Here is a 26855-nt window from a genome sequence, read left to right on the forward strand (position 1 = left end):
TGGTTGAGAGCCAGGCGTGGTGGTACACACCTATAGTCCCAGCTACTTGGGAGATTGAGGCTGGAGGATCCCTTTAGCCCAGGAGTTCAGGGTTATAATGAGCTATGATTGCACCACTGCACTCTAGCCTGAGCAACAGAGCAAGAAAGACCCTGTCTCTGGGTTGGGGGTTGGGGGGAGAAAAAAATAGTTGAAACTAAATGGCAGAAAGATATTTGTTAAATACAGGTAGTAGATAGAAGTGGTAGGTAGAAGTTGATCATACTGTTCTCTTATATGAGAGCTTTCCTGCCTTTACCCCTTCTTCTGTTTTTAAAATTCAAAAAGTAATTTCCTCTGCTTTTTTTCCCATAAAAATTTCAGAAAAACCACTTCTAAGTTGCAGTTGGGTGGGAAAGATAGGCACCCTAAACTGTCAGTTCTTCACCTTCTCTGCACTGGCAGTTAAGCAACCGAAAACATCCTTTTTTTCTCCCAACATCTTATTAAAGGAAATTTTCAAACACAGAAAAGTTGAAAGTATTTTATATCTAACACCCACCCCTGTGTCCACCACTTAGATTCTGTCACGAACATTTTACTGTACTTGTCCTGTCACACGTACCAATCATCCGTCTTATTTTTTGTGTACATTTCAGAGTATATTCCAGACATCATCAGTACATACTCTCCTAAGTACTTCCCCTTGAATATTACTAAGTTGAGTTCCGTGTTTTTTTAATCATACAGCAAAATTTACATATAATAGAATGTTAAATAAACATTGTGTGAGATGGAGACAAATGCCTATGGAGGTTTGCCATTACTCCAGAAAGTTCCCCAATACTCCCTCAGCTCCCGTCTGCTCCTCCTACCCTCAAGAGGCAATCAGTGTTCTGAGTTTTCTCTACTATTAGATTAGTTTTGCCTGTCCTAGAACTTCATATAAACATAGCATCTACTCTTTCAATAATATTCCTTTCATTCAGCTTCATGTTTTTTGAGATTTATCCATATTATGTCTCAGTTGCCCAATGTATGACTATATTATGGTTTATTCATTCTCTTACTGATGGACATCTGGCTAGTTTATTAGTAGTTATTATGAATAAAGCTACAGTGGACATTCTTGTACAAGTCTTTTTGTGTACATATGTTTTCATTTATCTTAGGTAAATATCTTAGTGTCGTTCATGGAGTTAAGTACACCTTAGTAAGCAGGCATAGTCACAAATATAGAATATGTGAATAAGAAGGATCAACTATATCTGGAAATAAGTTCTTGTCACCATTGATTTAGGGGGCTAGTGGATTTAAATAAAATTGGCTTATTTAAAAAAAATTGGCTTATTTAATAAAAAAACCAGTTTTGTCTATGCCAAGTTTTCCTGTATCTGTCCTTGAATTAAGCTCTAAGTACAATTCTTATTTCACCATTAAGGAAATTGATACCAGGTCTTACAACTAATTATAGCAGAGTTGACACTAGAATCTGATTTTTAAACTGGTTTTCCTGAGGGGCGCACCTCTCTGGGTCACCGTCATGTCCCCAGCACTTAGCAAGGTACGCAGTGCCTAGTGTTTGCCCAGTGCACCTGTGAGAACGAGTGCAGTTGAATTTCACCAAGAGCAGTTTTAATACTTAGATGTAGCACTTGGGGATGTTAGCATTTCACTACTGATTCACAAATGAGACCAGCCCATTTTAGGTATGACCCAATTTAAGAGATTTTTTTTAATGGTGTTTTGAAGAATTTGGGGAAATCCAAAATGTAGTCGTGGGGTCCATTTTCAGCTGTCTAACCCAGCATACAGGGAGCTCTTCTCTGTGCCAGGCGACCTTCAGCCTGGGGGTGCAGCCAGGACTGGGCCAAAGCGCTTATGCTGGGACCCTCAGCCAAGCAGGGAACTCTGCTGCTAAACCATCGCCTAGGTTCTCAGTGGTAATTGTGGTGGCTGCTAGAGGTGACAGTATGGGATGTGACTGAGTGAGTGCAGCCCAAACACTTACTGAAAACAGGAAGCTGAAGAGTGAGAGGCCGGGCAGTGATAGAGGGAGGGACTTGTCCCCTTGCCTCGCATGGCCAGCGCTTGGTTGTAGAAGTAAAGGTGGCAGCATGTGGGCATAGCCCTCCTCCTGATGTTGCTGCTCACCAAGCAAGGTCCTGGTTGTGACTTGATGTCCACATCAGTCTCCTGAGGAAAAGAGACCCTGGTCAGAGAGCACAGGGTCTGGTCTGCCGGGAAATTATTTTTACTCGGTTGTGTATCTGTCTCTTGAGCTTGGTTGGCTTGAGATGCATTAGTTGATAGAAACAGGTAGAGGCTCCGCCTCTGTATGCCAGGAGGACCTCCCGATGGTGCCTCAGTGAGGGTCAGGTCCTGGAAGGGGCTGGGGCTTCCTCTGAGATGCCGCTGGGGCAGAGAAGCTGCACACTGGGGCCCTGACTCCTTGTGTCCCTCACCTCTGGCATCTCCCAAGTTGTGGCAGTTGCTTGCATTGTTCTTTTGAATAAAGGTTCACTTGCTCTTGCTCTTGTAGGAAAGAAGATTTATGTCAAGTGGCTAGGTAAAAACAACTGTAAACAAACTACTACAAAGAACTTAGAATTATGCACTCGATCTTACTGCCTGTTCTAAGTATAGTCGTGTGCCACATAACAATGTTTCAGTCAAGGACTGGCCATACATACGACAATGGTCCCATAAGATGCTAATAGTGTATTTTTACTGTCCTTTTTCTATGTTTAGATTTGTTTAGATACACAGATACTTACCATCGTGTTACAGCTGCCTACAGTATTCAGCATAGTAAGATGCTATGCGAGCTGTAGCCTAGGGAGCAGTAGGCGCTACCATATAGCCTACTTATGAAGCACACTAGACCATTTAGGTTTGTGTAAGTACACTGTGATGTTCACACAAGGATGAAATTGCCTAACGACACATTTCTCAGAAGATACACCCAGTGTTAAGCAGCATATGACTAATAGCAAAATTTTACAGGTTTTTTTTTTTAATAAATGTGTTATGGTTCTCTGGATATGTATAACTCTTTAGTCGGCATCAGTGTATTAGTACCTAGGCTGGTGCTCAGCCTGTTCAGCTGTCAAGTCCATGTTGAAATGAATGATACCGCGTATTTCCCTCGAAGCAGTTTTGTCTTAATGAAGTGAAACCTTACATCTTAGCTTTCACTTTATCCAGTAGCTTGGTTCCTAAACTAATAAGTGTGTTTTTAAGTTACATCATTCAAATCCAGCAACAGAGCTTATTTAAAGCAAACATTTTAAATAACTCTGTGATTTGTCTTTTGTGTGAACGTTCATGTGTGGACAGACATTCTTATTTATAATGGGAACATTCCCGAGGCTGCTAATAATCAGAACTTCCAGACCCCCTGAGCAGTCTTGTGCTGCTCTGATGGGACCAGAGGCACCCTCAGGGCTCTGCGACACCTGTCACCTAGACATACATTTGTTTGTGAGCAGATTCTGCCTGTGCCTATATGCACATACATGTATATATCTCCATGTGAAAAGGAAAAACTTTCATTTTCTCATTTCAGCTGATACTGAAGATGTGTGCATCGTAGAAAGATTGTTCTCAAGCAGCTTAGTGGCCATCGTGAGCCTGAAAGCCCCAAGAAAGCTAAAGGTTTGCCACTTTAAGAAGGGAACCGAGATCTGCAACTACAGCTACTCTAACACAATACTGGCTGTGAAGCTCAACAGGCAGGTGAGGGACTCCCCATCTTGGTGTGTTGCCTGCCCCCGTGTTGCTGGGCACCGTGCCTTCTCTGCACTGACCTGGCTCTGCTGGTTTCTTGTCCTACCAGCTTTGCCCAAGCCATGCCCTGTGCCCTTGCCCCTGCCAACTGTTTCTGTATGGGCATAGGTCTAGTCATTTATAGGGTTGATAGCATGTGTTTTCTAACTTACTACCTTCTTTTGCTTTTATAAATGTTACTTTTAAAAATCTTTTAGACTCCTTTATCCTTTTTTAAATTGTTAATATAACTTTTAATTCAAAATGAAGGATTTATTAATTTTTTGTATCTTCCCGCAAACTAACAAGAATATCTGGCACAGAGTAGAGAGACTGTGAGTAGTGCTGGAGTTTGTTTCATGAGACTGCCTCCTGGCTTATGCCACCTAAAGAATAACAGCACTGTCCATGGGATCCTTCCACCTTTTCTGTCCACACAGCGTGACATAGGGGGCAGGCTGAATGGGTGACGGTTATAGAATGCACGCTGCTAGGCCGGCACGGTGGCTCACGCCTGTAATCCTAGCACTCTGGGAGGCCAAGGTGGGCAGATTGCTCAAGGTCAGGAGTTCGAATGCATGCTGCAACAGCCAGTCACTGTGTTCTGAGACATGGTAACTGGATAAAGTAGTTATAGTGTGGGCCCTCTTACCGTACATGATTGAAACTGGAACTTGCTCTGTTAACTGACAAAGTTGGTTAAAATGAGAAATTATAGGATACAATATCTTGAATATTTTTTCGTTTAAAACATACGAATGGATATTTGTGTCCGTCTAATGCATTGCCGAGTGTGTACATCTTTCTTGCACACATCATCTCCTTGATGTATCTACAAGTCTACATTCATTTTCTATAAAATAGAGTGACAACTTGCAAAATAATCCGAGTACAGAATAAAATTGTATACCTTTTTTAAAAATCCCAGCGAGGTACAGTGGCTCACACCTGTAATTCCAGCACTTTGGGAGGCTGAGATTGGGAGAATCACTTAAGGCCAGGAGTTCGAGACCAGCAAGAGCAAGACCCTCATCTCTACTAAAAAAATAGAAAAATTAGCCAGGCACGGTGGTACATGCTTATAGTCGCAGCCTGTAGTCCCAGCTATTTGGGAGGCTGAGGTAGGAGGATCACTTGAGCCAAGAAGTTCAAGGCTGAAGTGAGCTGTGAGGATGCCACTGCACTCTAGCCTGGGCAACAGAGCCAGAACTTGTCTCCAAAAAAATTCCATGGCTTGTATTTTTGTCGTGCCCTGTACCTGTACCTCATTCAACATCAGTTTTTAAAAGCAGCTTACCTCTGCCAGGTCTGTCCAAAGCATGTCTTTCTTAGCTGCAGTCTATCAGTTAGTGTAATACTAAGTTAAATCACCTGGTTAGAATTCCTGGTACAACTGGCATGACTATTGGAGGGAGCGGGCACGGTGGGCTCTGGACCTCTCAAGTGGTAGTGGACAATGCCTGTATCCCCTGCACCTTACATATCTAGTTTGCATGGTGTTTGAAAGGGAATGGAGGGTACCTCAGTCCAGGATTGGTTAAGTCAGGGGTCCTCAAACTTTTTAAACAGGGGGCCAGTTCACTGTCTCTCAGACCGTTGGAGGGCTGAACTATAGTTTAAAAAAAAACTATGAACAAATTCCTATGCACACTGCACATATCTTATTTTGAAAACAAACAGGCAAAAACACCCGCATGTGGCCCCGCAGGCTGTAGTTTGAGGGCGCCTGGGTTAAGTGAAGATGGTGTGGAATGTACTGGATGTTTCTTCATGTTTGCTTTTGTCTTTCATCTCTCTTTTATAGAGGCTGATAGTATGCCTGGAAGAGTCTCTGTACATACACAACATCCGGGACATGAAGGTACTGCATACGATCAGAGAAACGCCTCCAAACCCTGCAGGTAAGTTAATTTGTGAAAGGAGAATCCCATTTTTCTGATTTTGCCTTTTAAAGATAGCTATAGGTGAGAGATTTTTTTTCTCTTTGTAGGTTCCACAGATGAGACAGATTTAAAAACTATTGATCTTAAACCAATCTTCCTTCCTACTAATGCTGGTCTTGTGAACCATATAAACTCATGGGTTTGATCAACCTTCAAGTTTGAGGTTACTGATCAATTCAAACCAAAGCCTTATAATCTGTTCATGATACAGGTATCACCTAGAGTGGTGGTTTAGGGGTACAGAACTTTAAAAAACAAATGCAGCAAACAAGGTTGTATCACAGGTATTTTTGATTTCTACATGCTTTGTTAAATAAATGTTAAGTTGTATGTAATAACGAAGAAATGTATTTTGTTCTCTGGGTATTTAATTCACAGGCTTGTGTGCACTGTCAATAAACAATGACAATTGTTACTTGGCATACCCAGGGAGCGCAACCATCGGAGAGGTGCAGGTCTTCGATACAATTAATTTGGTAAGGTTTCTTTTCTACTTTTTTTTTTTTTTTTGAGATGAGGTTTCACTCTGTTGCCTGGGCTAGAGTACAGTGGCATCACCATAACCTCCAACTCCCTGAGCTCAAATAATCCTCCCACCTCAGCCTCCCAAATAGTTGGGACTACTGGCATGTACCACCACACCCAGCTAACTTTTTATTTATAGTTTTTTGTACAGACAGGGTCTTGGCTAGTTGTTGCCCAGGCTAGCCTTGAACTCCTGGCCTCGAATAATCCTCTCTATAGCACAGTTTTAGACTAATGACCAAGTGATGGCATGGGTCTCGGGCTCCCGCCCCATGGCACTCATGTTTCATTGGTTTCCGCATTTCAGAGAGCTGCAAACATGATCCCGGCCCATGACAGTCCTTTAGCAGCATTGGCTTTTGATGCCAGTGGAACCAAACTTGCCACTGCTTCTGAGAAGGTGAGTCTGCTGTAGCCCAGGAGAAAACTAGTTTGAAAGTTTCTACAAACTTTTTCAGTTCTGTTCACACAGCCAAGTTTTTATACCAACAAACTCACAGAGAAGCAAAGATCACAACCCACTTGTCAGACGGACAGTGTGCGCCACTGTTAGGGGTGTGCACCACTGTTGGGGGCGTGCACACACACTGTGCAACCAGACCCCTAACACATCTGTGGGGAAATAGAGAAACATACAGAGAAGGTGGAAACACCCTTTGTGACCACGCCCCTCGCCCAGTGTGTTTTTTAATTATGAAACTAACATGCTATGGTAGAGAACTCAGAAAACAGTGAAACATGTAAAAGAGCAAAGATCTGTTTCTGTTCTCCTGCTGATCTGAATACATTCCAGTATACTTCCTTTCATTCTTTTCCCGCTTTATTTAACAAAATTGGAATCCTACTATTGGTATAATTTATCTCCTCTTTCACTGTGCATAATAATTTATTTCTCTGAGTCAAAAGACACTTTTCAGTGGCTGTACACTGTTCAATTGTGACTTGCGTAAACATCTTCCTTTTGGGATGTTTGTATTCTAATATGTTGCCCATCTTTTATGTGTATTTCTAATTGTTAACATTAGGGATTCTGGTAAGAATTTCTGGGTTAACGGGGCATGTCTTTAAGGCCCTCTGTGCCCATGCAGAGTGGCTGGGCCCTTGGGACACCAGCAGTACCTCACTCTTATCCTCATGTGGTCATTCCCTCTTTTTCTGTTCCTCTTTTTTTTTTTTTTTTTTTTGGAGACAGAGTCTTGCTTTGTTGCCCAGGCTAGAGTGAGCCTAGCTCACTGTGGCATCAGCCTAGCTCACAGCAACCTCAAACTCCTGGGCTCAAGCAGTCCTGCTGCCTCAGCCTCCCGAGTAGCTGGGACTACAGGCATGTGCCACCATGCCCGGCTAATGTTTTCCTATATATATTAGTTGGCCAATTAATTTATTTCTATTTATAGTAGAGACGGGTCTCGCTCTTGTCAGGCTGGTTTCGAACTCCTGACCTCGAGCAATCCACCCACCTCGGCCTCCCAGAGTGCTAGGATTGCAGGGGCCTCCCAGAGTGCTAGGATTACAGGCATGAGCCTGTTCCTCTTTTCTTAACACCTTTTGGACCACTCAGGAGTTTTCTTAAATCTGTCCTGCCCTTCCCCTGGGGGTACAAGGAGAGTACCTCATAAAGATCCACCCAAAAGGTTGTCAGGTGTTATGAAGCAGCATGAACCTACGTGTATTCCAGCGAGTGGAAAGAAAAAATTTCCTACGAGAGCCTGCAGAGTTTGTGCCGCCCATGGAAAAAGGAGCGAATCTAGATACTTAAATGTAAATTTTGTTTGGTCCCTCTTCATAGAGGAAAATGTTTTATGCAGTACCATACGTTAAAAAAGTACTAGGAACTTTAATTGTTTAATTTGTTTTTGTAACAGCACCTAAAGTGCATTATGATCTATAGTTATGATGATTTAAATAACGTGCGGTTTGCCCAAAAACATGTGGTCCCTGGCGTTTGTCTTAGAGATTTCTATGTGGTACGAAAAGTGTTAAAAGTTCCATCTACTCTTCTTTTGCCACTTGAGAGAGAATCTATTCTCCTGCCTGTATCTTTTCCAAGCAGTGGTCCTGCTCTCCAGGTTCCCACTGAAGAATTTGACTTTGATTTAATTTTGCTTCTACCTGAAATCCTAAAATAGCCTCCTCCCAAGTCACCTCTCCCCTTTAACCTACCAACCAAATCAGGTACAGTAAAAAGTTGGCTCACTTCATTAACTTTCTGACATGGGTCTCTGTTCTGGAATCTCATACCCAAGTTCTTCCAGAATGGTGTTAGCATTACAGATGACTTCTGTGTCGTGAATTACACTGGGTCCTTTACCTTCATTGACTCGTTGCACCCCTATCAGCAAGGAAGATGTTTTCCATTTTGTGTCGAGGGCCCAGGGTCACCCAGTTGGGCAATGGCAGAGAGGGATTGGACTCCACGCCTGGCTTTGCCTCTGAATATGCTAGACTGCCACAGTCTCACCTTGTCCCTTTCTTTTGCCTTGGAAGTATGTAAGTGGCCATGAATTTCTATTTCTTGATTAATTGGAGTCTCACTATTATATTTTTTATTAGCTCTTACAAAGACCCTAAAACATTGGATGGAATTTCAAGGCCAGTAAAAATAGAATATGTTTTTTTCTGGGCTAGAAAGAGCAAACGTGTGATACACTTTTACATGGAATCCTTTTAGTCTGTGGGATTAGAATGTCATGGGCTTCTCATCGTGCTGGGCCCACCCAGGTATATGACTTAATCCTGCTTTCAAGGATCTTCCTGTTGTGCCATGATGAGATAACTCTTAATTAGTACTACACAGTGGATATGCCATTAGAGAACTATATCTAAATCTAGAAGTTTGGGGTATAAAAAACAAAACCTTTGCCTTGGTTATTTTTGCGTATGGATGCAGAAAATACTTTATCTCCCTAATTCTCAAGATTACAAACTTAGCAGTTTTGTCCTTCCATCCAGAGAGGACCACTGTCCTTAGAACAGGTTCATTTGAGAAAGTGTTACTTATCTATAGCCAGATTTCTAGTGGCTGTATGAATTTGCCATAATTTATTTAAACATTTCCTGGGTGTTCTACATTTAGGTCATCTGCCATTTTTACTATTTATAAACATGTCAGATATTCTTAACAGTTTTTATATTTAACAATCCGAATCTTCTAAAAGTTGTATGGTGTGAGGTTTAAATAATCTTTCCTACCTTGCATATTTGAAATGCTACCTGTTTTATTTAAGGTTTTCTGTCCTATTTCTTAAGCTATTTGAATACTATCACTTAATAGTAGTCTTTTAATATTCAGGTGTTGTAAGTCCTATTCATTCTTATTTTCTTGGCTTTTGTCTCACTTACTCTTCCAGAGATTTGTGTCCTGTCTCACCATCCACAGAGCCCCACTGACTTACCTGGGGGAAGGAAATGGGGTGGTGGGGAAAGTTGGCACCTTCAGGATGCTTCATTTCAAAGCAAGGAAATGCATGTCTTTACATTTTCTTTTGTCTTGATCAATGTTTTCTTATACATCTTAGCATTTTGTAAGTGTAGATTTACTCCTTTTAAGGCAATTAAGTCATTTCCAGCTAATCAGATCTCTTGATCAGTAACTCAATTTAAAGTGGCGGAAAAGGAGCTCAGAGGGCACGGGAACTGCCCAGACCGTGGAGCCCAGCAGTGCTTCACACTGTGCGGGGCTCAGACGCAGGTTTTTATTTTTAGTAGTTTAAACTGTCATATTCCACATTTGCCCTCAGGACTGTTAGTGTTTAGAATAAGTAGTAAGTTAAAATAGGTTGTTCGAAAGAAGAGTTAATAATAATGGGACAAGAAACGTTTTATATGCCTGTGGCACACAGCGTGGTGATAGTATGCAGGAGACCCCCTGGGGAGCTTAGCACAAAGGACAGGGCCTCAGGGTTCCCTACTGACCCAGCACACAGCTCATTTGTGGTCTGAGGTGTAAGAAATAGAAAAGTCTATTTTACTCAGCTAAAATAATGTTTTTTCTTTCTCTGTCACAGGGGACCGTGATTAGGGTATTTTCCATTCCAGAGGGACAGAAACTCTTTGAGTTCCGGAGAGGCGTTAAGAGGTAAGGTACAGAAATCTCCAGAATTGATTCTGGAGGTTATATTTGTATTTTAGTTTTATATTGTCTGGGAACAAACAGAGGGAACTTAAAGAAACAGAGGGAAAATTCCAGTTAAATACAAAAGCATTTTCAACCCAGTGGATTACCAAGTGAGATTTTGTAGTCAGTCTTATCATAGGAGTTAAAGAACATTTTTATAAAGGCAAACTAGATTTCTGTTTGTCTCTTACCCCACCTGAGCACAGTGGTGGCCAGATATCCCACGGGTTTGGAGAAACTGGAGTTACCAGGCCAGGCCCCGGGGCCATGTGGCTCCTCAGGCTGAGGAGCCACATGGGTTACAACCTAACGCCCTCCCTGGTCAGCACGCTCCTCTCCTTGCCCTCTACTCTGAGATCCTGCACCTAGCTTGCACCTCACCCCCAGCGGCTTTGGCTCTTCTTTTAAAACCCCAGAAGTCACGGTCTGGAGTCCCCCATCCGGTCTGCAGCCCTGCCGCCTCTGTGCCTAGCGCTCCCTTCCTCACTCCTGCTCCGGAGGTAGTAAAGTCCCTCCACATGGAATAGAACAGGTGGGGACTTGAGCTCTAGAGCCAGGGCCTCAGTCAGGTCCCTGGGCTGCCACTTGTGGCTGTGTGTCCTCACAGTCAGTAGCACTCCACCTCAGGGTCTCTAGTTCCTCACCGCAGCTGGAATGGACGTTGTAGCAGTGCCTCCCTCGAGGTCAGGCACAGAGGAGGGCTTGGCTCAGGAAGTGTGTGTTCAGTAACTTGTAGCGCCTCCACCCACCGCCCCACCCCAAACTCTCGGGGACTCTCCCACTGTCTATTTTCTTCACTTTCCTTTGTGGGATCATCCTCTTGGATGCAGCAGACCTGCCTTTGTGTCCCAAAATGCCGCAGCCTCTAGTCACTGCCCTGCTCCCAGTTTCCCTTGCTGCTTTCGTTCAGCTCCCTCCTGCATCTGGTCCGCCCTGGAGCCTCACCTCACCCCTCACCCTTCCAAACCCTGTGTGCTGTGTGTGCTGCGGACTACAAGCCTGGCTGCCTCGCCCCGGCTTCTCTCCATTGTGGACCCATGGTTCTTCCCACTGAACACTGGGTACCTCAGACCACCCCCGGCTGTCACGTGCCCCCATCCACTTATTGCCCTCTCTTTCCTCTAGTTGGTCAGTGTCACCACTGGCCACCTCCCCTGTGCCCAGGCCAGAGGGACCCTGCCTTGCTTCCCTCCTCCCATCTATGCATCCAGTTGGTGCCGATGGTGTCTCTGCTCCCTGTGCACTGCCCTCCCTGCCCACATCACCGTCTGACCTCATGCCCTCCCTGTCTTCCTGTAGGCAGGCCATTCTTCAGCATGAACCCAGGCTGTGCTTTGAAGACATAAATACAATGAGATCACATCCCACCTAACGTCTGGTACTGCCCTCCTGCTGCCTGCGGGGTTCACTCCAGACCCCTCGCGTGGTTCACAGGCCTTCCAGCATCTGACCTTTCTTTCCAGCCTTGTTTTATTTTACTGTCCCTGCTGTTTCCCATTCTAGCCATGCTGTACGTTCAGTTCCTCAGAAGAACACGTCTCTTTTCTTCACTGGGGTGGTGCAGCAACTGTGTCCTGTGCTTGGGGCATGTGTCTGGTGGCCTGGCCAGCTTCTCTAAACCCTTTGAGCCTGAGTCCAGCACCTCTCTCAGGGAGGCCACTCCTGAACCCCGTCACACTTCTCAGGACTCCTTTGCTCCTGGCAGATGTGATAGCTGCGCCCCCACATGGACACCACGCACTGTGCTCCCTCAGGGCAGGAGCCATTCCTGTCTAATTTATCCCCGGAGCTCAAGTGCAACGCTGAGTATGTTGTAAACACTCAGTAAGTGTTTATTGAAGAATGAAACCCTTTACTGTAATTGACAAGGCTAAAAGTCTCTGTATTTTTAGGGCTATCAGGAAATTCACGTTCTTTTGATGGCTTTGGGATTTTTACAGTGATTGTTTTTAAGATACTCTAGGCCGGGAGCAGTGGTTCACACCTATAATCCTAGCACTTTGGGCGGCCAAGGCAGGAGGATTGCTTAAGCCCAGGAGTTCAAGGCTGCAATGAGCTAGGATGATGGCACTACACTCCAGCCTGAGTGACAGAGTAATCCCCTGTCTCAAAAAATATATATATATATGTATACACACACACACACACTGTAGAGACTTAGCATGTTGAAAGTTTTGCTCTATTCTTAAACATTATCAAGGTTACTGATTTGCCTGCTGACATGGTAAAAATTGCTGTAATTTAAATTTAAATTATTAGGTTTTCTTTTACTAGCCTTAGGGCTGTAAATCCATCCTAATTCAGCTGAAAATAGATTAATGAAATCTTGATTCCCTTTGTTATTTGGGTTGGCAAAGAAAATTGACTGTTTAAGGATATATTAAAGAACTGCTTCTACTTGATATTACCTTTCAAACATTTTCCTCTCAAGAAAATTTGAGAAGATGGCTAGGGAGTAATAAAAAGTATCAGAGACCCAGGTATGCCCGTGATGAGAGCTTTTCTTCCCGATCCCTTCAGTTAAAAATGCCTGGAGAAATGTGACTAGTTGTCACCAGTGTTCACAGGTGACAACAGAAGCCCAGGCCTCCTCTCACATGCATTGTCTCCGCAGGTGTGTGAGCATCTGCTCGCTGGCCTTCAGCATGGACGGCATGTTCCTCTCTGCATCCAGCAACACTGAGACTGTGCACATCTTCAAACTTGAGACTGTGAAAGAAAAGTGAGTTACAAAGATACGTTTGTTTAAAAAAATACAAGACACTTTGTTCCCGCTTACTGACTGGATGAAAACATAAGCACAGAACTGTCCTGCTCTGTGGCGTTTGCCAGTGAAGACCCTGGCTGGCCATCCGAGCGCTGCCAGAGCCAGGCTGGGCAGTGAGACATTGTCCCCACCCGTCAGCACACTGGAGGATGAGGCGTAGCATGAAGGGTCCAGGTAGACATCTTCCAGTCAGTGCAAACATCCCCTTTTCACACTTCCTTCAAAACAAAAGCATTAGACTACCCTCTGGAATGAGTGCTGGGTCTCTAACCTGCCCATCTGTGAGCACAGAAATGGGGCCAGTTCCACTTTCAAAGTAGTTGGTTGTATATTACTGCAGAGAATATGTGTGGTGAATGGGGGTCTGTATTTTTCTCTCAAATTTTAAAAAGAGCATGCATTAGGATCAGTACAGTTTATAATGTACCTTACTCAAAGGAGTATTTATGATAACAAAACATACAAAGGTGAACAACAACAGAAATGGGCCATGGGAAGAGAATAATTTGGGTTTTGTACTCAAGGCTCATGGAGACTTCCTGCTAGGAAGATCTGGCGGTGGTCACCAGTTAGGCCCTAGATGTCCTCATGCTCGCTGCGAGGGGTGGCCTGGTGACCTGCCATAATGCACCCCCAGAGGAGCAGAAGGAGCCTGCCTCTCCCCCTCCCTGACCGTCCTCTAATTCTTTCCAGGGCTGCCCCATAGGGCCCTGAGGCCTTGGGCAGCACTGTGTTCTCACCAACCCTGTTTTTTCCTGTGAAATGTGGAGAATCTGGCCTCAGGTCCCAGAGCTGTTTGTCTGTGTATGGGTGGCACATGGTAATGCTCACAGGGCAGAATCCACTTTCACGTGTCTGGCATGTTTCCTTCTAGACCCCTGGAGGAACCCACCACCTGGACCGGGTACTTCGGGAAGATGCTCATGGCATCCACCAGCTACCTGCCTTCTCAAGTGACAGAAATGTTCAACCAGGGTAGAGCCTTTGCCACAGTCCGCCTGCCCTTCTGTGGCCACAAAAACATCTGTGCACTGGCCACGTGAGTAGAGACAGGCGCCCCTCCTTCCCCTCTGCCCTGTGTTCGTCCAGATGGGTTGCTAGATCAGGGTGGCTTGTTGCAGAGCATGGAGACGACGGTTTGTGGTCCCGAGCACAGCTTCCAAATGCACGTGACGTTCTTGGGACTTCATTGGGATTGTCTGAAGTGTCACTGTCTGGAAAAATATTGTCTTTAAAAATTCAGTGATAGCATATCTTTGTGATTCCATGAATCTTGTAAACATTTTTCCACCCTTGTTATCGGACTAGCATAATCGGAAAAGTTCTATGAATACACCTACCCTTGGTCAGAGAAACCACTAAACCATCGTTTCTGCCCTGTTCTCCTCTAGGACCTGGTGCTCGTTCACACCAAGTACCTCCTTGGCCCTGACGTTTGAGCCCCCATAATGCAGCAGTGCGTGTGGTCTTTGCTTTTAGATGTAGATCATGCATCAAATTCATGACCCTAAATTAGCGCTCATTTTGGTGGGGTTTTTTCCCTAGATCTTCTCAAGGTGCAGCTGCTAGTTTAAGAAGATGGTTTTGTGAAAGTTGTGATCTGTCATTTTGTTGCTTTTCATTCTCGCTAGAATTCAAAAGATTCCCCGGCTGCTGGTGGGGGCCGCTGACGGGTACCTGTACATGTACAATCTGGACCCCCAGGAGGGGGGTGAGTGTGCCCTCATGAAGCAGCACCGGTGAGTCTGACGCCGGGCCCCCCTTCTCCCTGCATCTCCTCTGAGCCGCCCTCAGGCTGTGCGTTGCATTTCCTTGAAAGCCCATGACGTAAGGTGGCAGAATAAGTGCCCAGATAAAACTGACTGCCCCTGCCTTGGTACTTTTACAATCTGGGTGGAAGTGGGAAGTGATTTTTTTTTTCAAAGGTAAATTCTATTTATGATCTTCTATCTTAAAAATGAAAGAAGAGTACCTCACCAGGTGTGACTTTCTTTATCAGACTTTCCATGTAAAAATAAGAACAGGCCACGTGCCGTGGCTCACACGTATAATCCCAGCACTCTGGGAGGCTGAGGCAGGAGGATCACTTGAGCCCTGGAGTTCGTGACCAGCCTGAGCAACAGTAAGACCCCATCTCTACGACAAATCAAAAAAATTATCTGGATGTGGTGGCATATACCTATAATCTCAGCTACTCAGGAGGCTGAGGCAGGAGGATCGCTTGACCCCAGGAGTTGGGGATTGCAGTGAGCTGTGATGATGGCACTGCACTCCAGCCTGGGTGACAGAATGGGACCCTGTCTCAAAAAAAAAAAAAAAAGTGAACAAATTCAGGAGGAGATGATTGTAAAGTGGCCACAGTGTTACGAACACTCAGGGTCCTGTCTTGGGCCCGTTGCCTGTGCTGCTGCAGATGTGGCACTGTGACTGCACTCACGGCTGGCCTCTCTGGAAACACTAAGTCGTGTTTTTGTTTTTCTCTCCTTTCCCCAGGTTGGACGGCAGTATGGAGACGGCCAGTGAAATCTTAGACTCTGCCTCTCACGACTGCCCCTTAGTAACTCAGACATACAGCACAGCTGTAGCAAAAGGTACTTACGTGCCTTCGTCTCCGACAAGACTTGGTAAGGGGCATGACACAAACCTCGAAGGTAATTAAAGCTGCCACCTCCCATAGGGTGCTCTCGCTTTGCTTTCCCTGGAGCTGCCCTTCCCACTTTTCACTGGGAAAGGGAGGCGATGGTTCTGGGGACAGGCGGGTTTTTGTAAGTGGGGTTTCCAAGGCCTTCGAAGACTGAGTTCATTTTATTCATTTTTGAACAAAAATGGTTACCATGGCTCAGATGACTTTTCACATGAACTGAGGCCTAACTTGCCCCCTCTCAGCTAAAATATTCCCTTAAAAAGCACTGCCAGGCATTTGGCACGGGTCTTTTCCTCCCTCCTTTTCATCGTGCAGCAGATCTGTACTGAATGCACCCCTCTGGGCCAGGCCCCTTTGGGGCATGAGGGCTGCAGTGTGAACGGGGCTCCCTCCGCTGCAGAAGCTGACCAGGCAGCACACGGTTCTGGGGTCATCTCCTCCCTACGAACAGCCTCTCAGAGTAACCGAGTTGAGCTCCAGCGGGGAGCGCCTGCACGTTCCCCTTGGTCTTTCCCGATGACAGTGCTTCCCTGAACTGAAAGTGCTATGTCTGTCTCCGGCATTATTTTTTGAGCGTCCTATGTAACCAGTTTGAGAATGACTTTCATGCTCCCTGTTCACTAGAGTTTGCAGCCCGTCCATTAGGACGCCTGTTTACTGTGCAGGTAGCATTCTGACATTTATGAATTTTGGAAAATAAATGACTTCATCTTGAGCTGCCTACGGCTGCAAAGACCTTATTAGTCATAAAAGCAATTAAAATTCAGAATATCTTAATGTGGGCTGCATTTATAAACATAGACTGTTGTCCCCAAAGTTCAGTTAATGCCTGTGTCACTGGGATTCATAGCGTGTCCCAGCCCTCACAGGATGACTCGTGGTCTCTTTGCAGCCTACACGGATGACCTGGGTGCCGTGGGCGGCGCTTGTCTGGAGGATGAGGCCAGCGCCCTGCGCCTGGACGAGGACAGCGAGCACCCTCCCATGATCCTTCGGACTGACTGAACCTGACCTGTGACCTCTGACCCTGGAAGCAGAGAACACTGGCTTGACAGAGGACTTTGTGCATTGCTGCTACGAACTTTGACCTGAATTGGGGAGAGGATGGCAGAGACTTTAAAAAAAAGATTGTAGTGGTAGTCTAACTCCTCCATTCTGTTGAGAAAATACATCGTTTTCACTTCAGTGGCTTTTAATCCTGCTTATGAATTTTAGATTTTTGTTTGTTCTCTCTTTTTGCCAAAATTTAACTGTTTGGTGAAGCCCTCAAAATCTCCTTGCTTTGCATGCATGAATGTGCCAAGCCAGCATAGGAGAGCTAGAAGCCACTTCATAACAAACTGCAATTGTTTGGTTTTTGTTACCTGTACATAGTGACCGTGTGTGTAAGGAAACCGTGGCATGGTGCAGAGTGGTTCTGGTTGTCAAGGCTGGTTCTGCAGTGACAGGTCCAAGGGCTGCCCGCTTGGGGCTCACCGGTGTGCTGGGCAGACATCGGCCTCAGACAATGGTCCTCTTTCCCCAGAGCCCCACTGGACCATTTTCCTCCGTTTTATTTTGTTAACTAAATTCTTTCCAAATTGGATTATTCTGGGATTTCTTCCATGGTGGAGTTTTGTTTATGATCTTGTTTTCCATATGGATATTGGAAGAGAGAGAGGTTGTTTCTGATATTAAAAACCTTTCATTCTGACAGCAGGTGAACTTGAAAGATTACTTGGACTCCTTGAAGCAAAGGAAAGTGATTCATTTGTATAATTAAATTATCTGTTCTTCTACTTTACTCTTCTTGTGGAATAACTGTGTGATTTTTTTTTTTTAATTGTTGTTTAAGAGGAAAGTTTGTAGCTACTCTTATGCCCAAGAAAGCACAGAATACAAATGTGAAGGGTATCTGAATCGTCCTCCCCCTGAGCTCCACTGTCTGTCGGGGGCTCTTCTTCCCTGTGTCGGGAATGGTAGCCATAGCTAGCAGCACGGGAGAGAAGGCGGCTCTGGACACCTACTGGGCCAGGGGACATGTGCCTTTTCTATTTTAATCTTAGCAAATTTGTTCAGCAAAGTGATGAGAGATTGTGGTTGCAAGTTTCAGTATTTGCCTAGCTTCCCTTTTCATTTTTACAGAATTAAAACAACCTCAAATACCTCAAACTCTGCATTCCAAACCAAGACGTATAGCAGTTAAAGTTTTGAGGGCATTTGAGTGGAGTTAATGGCGTGAAAGATCATTTTACAGTCTTTGCAGTAGTCTTCGGAGTGGTGAAAGTTAAGGATAGAAGTAAAAGGGCAGAAATACTGTCTTGGCCCTGCCTTTTCAGGTTCTCGGGTTTTGAACAGAGGAGGACGAGGGACGCCTGCTTTCAGGCCGTAGCAGTTGAGTAGCTTCCATGGGGAGTTGTCAGCTTGACTTTTCATGGCTGTGACGCTCCTGATGTTCCTGGGCTGGTCAAGTGGCTTTACAGTAGGCTCTGAACGCTGGGGTGCGTGGGTCCTCAGGCGTCCCTGGAGGAGCTGGCATATAGGCAGAGAGTGCATTCGCCAGGCAGACGTGAACGGTGGGGCTGGTGAACTTAAAAGCTCTCGTATGTCTGTCATGGCTCCTCTGCGAGTGGAATGCCAGTGACATAGTCTGATGCAGTGGCCACACCTGCCAGGCTGCTCCTTTGCAAGGAGTAAGGGGCCGTGGCAGGACACAGCCTTGACTGCACCAGACACAGGCTGGTGGCACGGGACCCAGAGGGTCCTCTCTGTCTTTAGAAGGTGGCCGTGGATGCCATCTCTGAGGAGGCTTGTTTAGCCAGAGTGAGTGTTAATGGGAAAAAAATTGTCAAAAGTGTACACGATTGACTTGGAACCCCGAGCTGGGGCTTCCTGACAACCAAAGAGGAGGGCTGCACTTCAAGTTCTGTGTTAAAATGTTATTAGTTTTGGTGCCTTTCTTGTTGACTTTTACACTTGTGGTTTGGGGACTCAAATCTACTTTGCCAGGTTTCTTTTGTCTTTCTTTGGGATTGGCAGTTCTAGAAGATGTTGGGAATTTAATTCCTTCATTCTGCCTTGGTTTCCTGCACTTTGAGATAAGGCAGTTAGGGAGGGTGGCCTCTGGCACCCTGTGCCTGCCTGTTCGGCCCTGCCCTTCCCCTTGGTGGCCCCAGCACAGCTGGGCAAATCCTTTCCTGCCAAGACTACAGAAAGCCTTTTTGCCCAGGTCAGGCCTAACCTGTGGGCCCAGACAGGGAGTTCTAAGGGTTCTTGGTTGAGGAAAACAAAAAGAATTTATGTGTGTTTGCTAACCATCGTGTGAGGATTTTTCTTTTGCCTATTTCATTGCCACAAGCACTTCCTCTGTGCTTGAACCAGGCGGAGAATAGCTGCAGACCTCGGGCATGAGGGATTGACAGGGAGACAGGAGAGAAAAGCCGTGAGGGTGTCACTAGGACTCTTACTGCCGTGCCAGGAGCCGAGACAAGAAGGGACTCTGAACCAAACAACACGTGTACTGGTTTGCTAAACTCCAAACTATACACCAATATTGATTTTTTTAATTATATATTTTTCCAAACTTCAAGAAAGGTCATGGGGGTGGAAGATAGGAAACAAAACCTGGAAATTTATCAAATGGGCTCTGGATCGGGACCAAACCTTTTTGTAGTTTCTAAAACAAAAACCAAGAGCTGGATTGAAGCTGGAGTGAAAAAGAACTGAATTCAGCAGGGTGTGGTGACCTGCATGTGTCATCCCAGCCGTGGAAGGGGCTGTGGAGGAGCCTCCCTTCTCCCTGGAGGAGTTCAAGGCCAGCCTGGGCAATGTGGCAAGACCCCGTCTCTTAAAAAAAAAACCCTGAATTCAGTCCCTGTTTCTGCCACTGACTAGCGGTGAGCAGCGGTTACCTGGGGGCCGAGGTTCTCTGGACTGTTGAGTGGGAATTGTCCCCCACCTCACAGGGTTGTTGTGAGGTTATAATGTGAGCAACTGTCCTGCAGCACCCGGCTCAGGGCCTGGCCGGTGGTGGGCACCCAATAAATGCTAAAACAGAAACTGGTCTGGAATGAAATGCATGGTCTTTTGTTCGGTTCTGGTTCTGAGTACAAAGCTGGGGGTGACAGTAAGTGTAAGAAATATAGTTCACATCTGAGATCACACATGGGTCACTTTATCCCTGCCTTTCCTATTCCCTAACACCGAGAGTAATGTGCAGATGGTGTGAGTCAGGCGTGCAGGTGGTGGTTTGGGGCGATTTGCCAAATCTTGCAAGCCAGGCACCGCCTGCCGTGGCCATGCTGAGCTGCTGTCACCTCCAGGTCAGAGTCGGCAGGGCCCAGGGGCTCCATGCTCATCCCAGAGCAAAGACGAGCCCGCTGCCCCTCAGATTCCCTGGAGCAGCCTGCCCTGCGCGCATCGGGCCACTCGAGCTTCATGGCGACCCCATCCCGCAGAGGGGGCGTTTGGCGGCTCTTTCTACTCAGTTTCATTTGGGGAGAAGAGAAAGAATGTTCTTGTCTTCTCCATGACCAGCGGTGGACCACGTATAGAAGAGACCAGGAATGCTGTGGTCACATCCCAGCGAAGGAAAATGGGACTGTGGGTGACAGGAAGTGCATTCCTGCTACTCCCGCTGTTACGTGTGGCTTCCTAATGGCATCGCCCTGAAGATGGGTGTAGGACACATTTAGCCTGTTTGTCCCTGTCCCTGCCCTTATAGACCCTACCTGTGCATGCAGGGAATGACCAAATCACTTGTTTCAAATGTGCCTGTGACACTAGCAAGGCTGAAACCCAAACATGTGACTTCACAAATGGACTTGATGACTAAACTCAACGTAGGCTGAAGACTTGGTTTTAGTTTTGCGGTGTCAGGTGTACACAGGAAGTGTGCCAAGGCCACTGCTATTCTGTCTGGGAAGATGCTTGATACGGAATCCTCTCTCTTTGTGAGTGACTTGTTTCTTACTGCAGCTACGTGGTGACGGCTGTCGCTGGCAGACGCTGTTGTGATGTGTGTCAGCTCCACTCGGCCTCGGCCAGTCTCAGACCTCATTCTGTGATTCCGTGCAGCACAAAAAAACTCCTGATTGTGAGGCATGACCGGCTCCTCTCATCTCTGCCTGGCACCTAGCAGAAAACGTCTCTAATTTGGAAAAAATTAAATCTTGTTAAAGTTCAGAATGTAAAGGGACTGTTTTGATCCCTCGCCCCTGTGTTTCATTCTTTACTGAGTCGCAATTTCAGTCTGTTCTCCTCCCGGTTCCTTTGCAGGTGAAGCCGTTTAGGTGCTGCCGGTACGTGCGGGGAGGAGGGAGAGTGCGTGTGATCACGGGGAAGCTCGCTGCCACGGGGCGCGTGGCCCCCCAAACCTGCCTGGAAGCCCGCTGCTACCAGCATCTCATAGCTGTGTTAAGAAATTAAAACCTGCTGGGTGTGGCGGCACGTGCTGAGGTGGGAGGACCGCCCGCGCTGGGAGTTGGAGACTGCAGCGAGCTGCCATCACTCCGCTGCTCCCCAGCCTGGGCAACGTAGCAAGGCCCCACTTCTATATAAAAAAGAAGAAAAAAACCACCTGTGTTCTGTTTTTGTCTTCATTGATTCATTGCCTGCTCACGGGCTACATAGCTACTTGTACCATATTGCACGGAATTCTACCTAGAATGTTACATCAAAAACACCAGCATCCTGAAGCCCAACTAAAATCTTACATTTTCATCCGGAATTGACTCTTGTCTTCTGTGAAACAGACTTTACAATTCTTTCTATTAGGATTCTTGGCCTTATCCAAAAGATTGCAGCCACCTGAGTATCACAGGATGGCTGGGATTAGGCAGATGAGTCCTGGGGGTCCGTGTGACGGGTGGTTTGCTGGCCTGGGGCTGGGGCAGGAAGAACTTGCTCTGCCTGCCTTCGCAGGGACCGCGCTTTCATTAAAGTGTGACTGTAAATGTGGTGCTGGTTTGGCCGCTGCCTTTAGAAGCACATCCCTCTCCTCGCTGAGTTGCTTCAGCCCCGAGTTGGGGAGTTTATTCTTCTACATCAAAGCCGAGAAGGTCTGTTGCCGTCCCGCCCTCCTAAGCAAGGCCCTCGCGCAGTGGCCAGTGAGTCTTTGAAGCCGACCGCCCAGGCCGGCCTGTTCTGACCGTGCTTCTCTAAGCCACCATCCTGTCTGAGGAGGCGCTGACACAGCATGTCGTCCCTCGGGGACACACGAGACGCAGTAATTCTTGCACATGCTCGTTTTGGTTGCTTTTACTAACGTGGCTTTTTCCTGCTGCATTTGTGTTTTTAGTGGGTCAACACGCAGATGCTCTGAGTTCCTCGTAACAGCCAGGTGTTTTCCTCGAGGGCCTATGAAGGCCGGGTGGCCTGTAGAGCAGAGCAGTGGGGGCTGTGAGCTGACTGTTCCCTTCCTCCAGGGGGTCCCCGCTGTGCCTTCCCCGGTCCACCCAGCGCCGGGTCTGGGCCTGAGCCCTGGACGTAGGAGGGAGAGTCCAGACCAAAGTCCCCCGAGGCCAGCAGGACCCCGGTTGCGGAACTTGCTCATTTGCACACTCTGCAGAGCTGACCCTGTGGGGGATTAAGGAGCTCGGTATGATGAGGCCAAGTGCAGATTAAGTAGAGAATATGATAAACTCCAGCCCCATCTTTGAAATGATGCCCTTGAGATGTCCTGTGCGAACCAGCTTTTCAGAGAGTGCTAGCCCTAAAATAAGCCGGTAAGTAAATTGGAGTTAAAAGGAAGCCCTTGGAGGATTTTTCCTGCTGTCCCTTATTCTCTGCAGTTCGCAGTGACACAGAGTCATGACGTAGGCAGCAAACAGCAGTTGCCTGTCAGCGCACTCATTTCCCGCTTGCATTAATTCCCGTCGCTGCCACTCTGGTGTCCTGGAGCTCGCCCCGTTCCCGGCTTGCCTTGTGCGTCCATGGCCTGGCGGGGGCGGAGTGTGCGAGGCGGGAGTGCCAGGGCGTGTCGGCACCGTCACTACACACGCTCCCGAGGGGCGTGTGGGAGGGTGTGACCTTTGAAAGGACAGGTCACCGTGTGTAAAGCAGCAGGAGGACCAGCCTCAGGCACCATGGGTGGCTCAGGACAGGGCCACATGGGGGCTGTGTCACTGTTGTCACCCTTGGTTGCCGTCTTCCAAGGGGACCTCTCTTCATGTCTGCTCTGTCGGGAGACCGGGCAGAGTCACGGGAAGCCGAAACGTTTTATCATTGGCTTGCTGGCTTTGAACTCCGGTGTCCGTGTCCTGCTGCGGCAGCGTCTCCCGACCTTCCCGCTCGCTCCGGCGTGCGCGCTTTCATATACGGCGGCAGCACGTTCCACGGTAGCTGCGCTCGCTTCTAAATTAAAAATGTTAATGATGTCTTTGAAAATAGAAAAATCTTATTCTATAATTATGCTGCAGCTACAAATTCTTCCTTGGTATTCAAGGTGGGTGGTCGTCAGACCCTGCCGGGGAAGGAGCCGGGAACTGTGGGCTGATAAGGATGTGGAGCAGGCCAGATGCCCTCCCTCTGCCCTCTGCCCTCTGCCCTCTGCCCTCTGTCTTGGCAGTTCCTGAGGTTCACTCACCAACACAGAGAAACCGTCACCAGATCTGGAGGCACCTGTGCGCGGGGACAGCTCTGAGCTCTGTGGAAGTGGGGCTGTTTCCCTTCGAGCCACCAGGTGGTCGGGTCTCGAGATCATGCCGTCGTCAGTGGGGCTGGCTGGGTTGGGGCGTGGGGTGCCCTGGCGGCTGGCGTCCTGGCAGCGGGGCAGTCAGGCCCTGGGAGCTTTGCCAACGCACCAGTTGGGAAGGACTCCCGGTAGGAAAACGGCAAATGCAGTTGCTTTCTCACACGCAGACAGGATGCTTCCCGCCAGCAATGGAGCCAACCGGCTTCGAGTGTTGTTACCTCAGGTGGCTCCAAGCGTTTGTTTCTGAGGGTGCCTCTCCATGGGGGGGAGTTGAGGGGAGAGGGTGACCTTGGAACAGTCTGCAGCCCAGACATAGACGCTAATAACGCTTCCTGATTGTGAGTGTCAAGGGGCTTGTCTTGGAGAGTCCTGAGAAGACAGGGGTTGGGGGAGGAGGTGAAGATTGGCTGCGGGCCCCAGGCCTGGGATAACTCAGGCTCACACTGCGGTGCATTTTCTTCCCGTTGCTTTCCAACGGATCGTTTGATACGTTAATTTCTTTACTTTAGCGTGCAGCTCCACGACAACTTTGTGTCCTCCCTGCGCTGATAACGGGATCTTTTTTGTGCAGCCCCTAGATTGGAATCCACTCTCGGACAGAGGACTCGTGTTGGGCAAAGGAGGTCACCTAGGAGTGGAGTGTGCTGGACCCCAGAGCAGGGTGACGGAAGCCAAGGCCACACCCATCCCGCGGGCAGCGGTGATGCATGTGTGACTCCTATGTGCGTGTGTGTGTGTGTGCACGCCTATATGCACACTGTTATTTGTGTGCAGCCTTTGTCCCAGCCACCAGGATTGTGGCCTGGGCTCTGAATGAATGGTCACAGCCAGTTGGACGTGAAGCCCAGCAGACGGCTTCCTCCTGCATGGACATGGCCATGGCGTCGATGTCCATGAGCTCACTGCAGGTCGTCCTTGTCATCACCGGGCTAAGGTATGTTTTAAAGGCCGTGCTTGCTGCATTTTCCCTTCCCATCCTACTTCTGCCTCGTGGGCTGTGTCCTCTCCCTGGCCAACCTGTGGTTTGTCCCTCAGTCCCCCTTCTGCCCTCCAAAGTCCACTCTGCAGTTTCCTTGAGTGCAGGAAACTTTATGGTCCACAAATATTTGCTAGAACCTGAGAAAGGATGGAGGAAATGAAAGGTTTCTCATCAAGGTTTGCAGACACAGCCGCACTATCCCGGAGGAGGTGTTTAGAATGCGACGTGGAACTATCATGTCCTCTGCGTTTTTCGGAACATGCCTATAATCTGCCACGCAGAGCTGTGTAACTCAGTTTGTTCATGCGACTCTGAATCGACTTTTCTCGCTGCCCCTCAGAGCCCGGCCCCATCCAGCGCTGTCCCCTCCTCTTTGATCAGGGTTTGCTTTATTTTGAGGACAGTCGTCTCCCAGGGAACCAGGCAATTTCTGTCTCTTTTGTTTGCACCAACACCTCCCTTATTGAAGAAATTGGCTTTGGGGTCCCTTTCTCCCTCGGGGTGCCCCTGCGCACCCTGCAGCCTCACTGTGATCAAACAGCAGGGTTGTGGGGGTGGGGACACCCCGCATCCGTCAGTGCCAGGTCCTCTCTGTCAGTCGGCAACTCTGAATACACCGCCTGCCGCTGCGACCAGGGCAGCCTGGAGCCGGGGAAGGCGCCGCTCCTCTGTCCTGTGTGCGAGTCCCCAGGGGAGGCCGGGGAGGTGGCAAAGACGGCACCAACATGGGGAACTCGCTGCTTCTGGGTGTGAAACTGACAGTTCGAGGGCAACTCCCAAGCCAGTTTGGCAAAGGATTCCAGAAGCTCCTCGTGAGGAGGGTCAGGGCTGGCCAGGGGACGGTGAAGGACAGTCTTACCAACCGGCTAACAAGAAAACAAATTTCTACCTGGCAGCCACTTAGAGCGGCTTGAACTCTGTCCCTAAGGTTAGTAAGTTAGTTAGTATGTCTCCCACAGAGATGTTACCTGGCGGTTAAGAGGAGCTGCGCTAACAGGGACGTAAATCCTCATCAACTCACCTTCCAAAGGGGACAGGGGTCTTCAGGAGAGAGGGGAGGAAGGTGAACAGTCTGATAACTCATTTTAGCTTCACTACCTAGGGACAGAAAAAAGTTTTCTGAGTTTGCTTAAACAGCATGAAGGGTTCCTGGGCCGAGGTACGAGCTTCCCGACCTACGCAAGGAGAGACGGCTCCAGAGGTCTCCCGCTGTTAAGAAGAAACCAAATCCAGTTACCCACCTGCTAGTGAGAGACAGAGAAGGACGAGGCAGCAGGTTCCCAGCCGTCCTCTGCTAACCAGGGTACGATCATAAACCTCGCCCTGCCTGCCCCAGCCTGCCCAGTAAGCAGTTAGAGGCGTTTGGCCTTGAGGCTCTGCTGTGTAAACTTGGTGCTTCTTTCTGTCCTAAACTCTAAGAATTCTTGCTCACCGGGGTAGGGACTTCACACCCTTTCAGACCGCAAAGTTCCTGGGGCCCTGCTTCTCCAATTTGGGGCAATTTGAGGCATGATTCCTGCTTCCCCCTACCCCAGGGGACATCTGGCAATGCCTGGAGACAGTGATTGTCACAGCTGGGGAAGAGACCAGGGAACGGCCCCCAAATGTGTCCAGTGTCCGGGTTGAGAAACCCTGTCCTGGGGGAAGTCCAGTCTGTCCTCACTCAGTGTGAATTCACGCGCTCACTAAGGTTTGTGTGCACCCCCCAAGTCGGGATTCCCGGTACGTTCACGGTCACTTGCAAACAAGCTCTGAGTGCTGAAACGTCCGAGCTGCCTGACGCGCTCCAGCCCAGCTGAGGGTGAACAGGCGGCGCTCGGCCTCCCTGTTTCAGCTCACACTGTGAGCACGCGTCCTCGTGGTCTGCTTAGTGCCACGTCTCTGCATTACTGTGCCTGCTGTTTGTTGGCGACTTCCCCGGGCACAGTGCTGAGAGCTGTCAGTGTCCCCGGGCACAGCCAGGCAGTGACGTGCTTCACAGAGAAGGCACAGGGTCACGGCGCTGCTGGCCGCCAGTTCGATGCGAATGAATCAACGGCACAGGCCAAATAAGGTGTCTTCAAACAGAAACACACCTAAGACAAGGTTACATACTGGGCAGCTGAGGAGATTGTCACCAGAGGCTCGAAGGAACCTGACCCTGTGCCTTCCCCAGGAGCAACGGCTCAGTATTTGCCAGCCCAGTTTTGGCGGGTAGCTTTTTAGGACGTAACTCCAGTGAACAACCGGATCAACTGTCTGTGGGAACCAAAGGGTGTGGCTGGATGTGGAGGGTCCCTGTGGGACATGGTGGCCCCAGGTGCCTGAGTCTGGCCCCTGTCCACCCTTCCCCCTCACTACCTGTTCAGCGGGGACGGCCGAGCATGCAGGCTGGTGACTATGGAGACAGACTCCACGGTACTAGTTTAATGAATGGTGACAATTATGTCTCCGTCCCAGTCGAGACCTGCCGGGCTCGGTGCCA

The 26855-nt window shown here is 48.0% G+C and overlaps 1 protein-coding gene across 4 annotated transcripts in view; it reads left to right on the forward strand.

Annotated features, from left to right (window-relative positions):
• The window catches only part of WIPI2 (WD repeat domain, phosphoinositide interacting 2), a 33464-nt gene extending 13686 nt beyond the window's left edge, over nt 1-19778 (forward strand). For 2 of the 4 annotated variants that reach the window (XM_012759320.2, XM_012759322.2), the window contains 10 exons: nt 3548-3717; nt 5552-5648; nt 6069-6166; nt 6523-6615; nt 10220-10290; nt 12944-13051; nt 13971-14135; nt 14728-14835; nt 15590-15747; nt 16633-19778. In XM_012759320.2, the coding sequence (XP_012614774.1) occupies nt 3548-3717; nt 5552-5648; nt 6069-6166; nt 6523-6615; nt 10220-10290; nt 12944-13051; nt 13971-14135; nt 14728-14835; nt 15590-15747; nt 16633-16745 (1181 nt within the window). In that variant the 3' untranslated portion in view covers nt 16746-19778. The remainder of the gene's footprint in view (nt 1-3547; nt 3718-5551; nt 5649-6068; nt 6167-6522; nt 6616-10219; nt 10291-12943; nt 13052-13970; nt 14136-14727; nt 14836-15589; nt 15748-16632) is intronic. The other 2 variants (XM_012759321.2, XM_012759323.2) reach the window with 1 other exon arrangement.
• Nucleotides 19779-26855: the final 7077 nt, after the last annotated feature.

The sequence above is a fragment of the Microcebus murinus genome, chromosome 19 (assembly GCF_040939455.1).
Source record: "Microcebus murinus isolate Inina chromosome 19, M.murinus_Inina_mat1.0, whole genome shotgun sequence".
Taxonomy (NCBI): domain Eukaryota; kingdom Metazoa; phylum Chordata; class Mammalia; order Primates; family Cheirogaleidae; genus Microcebus; species Microcebus murinus.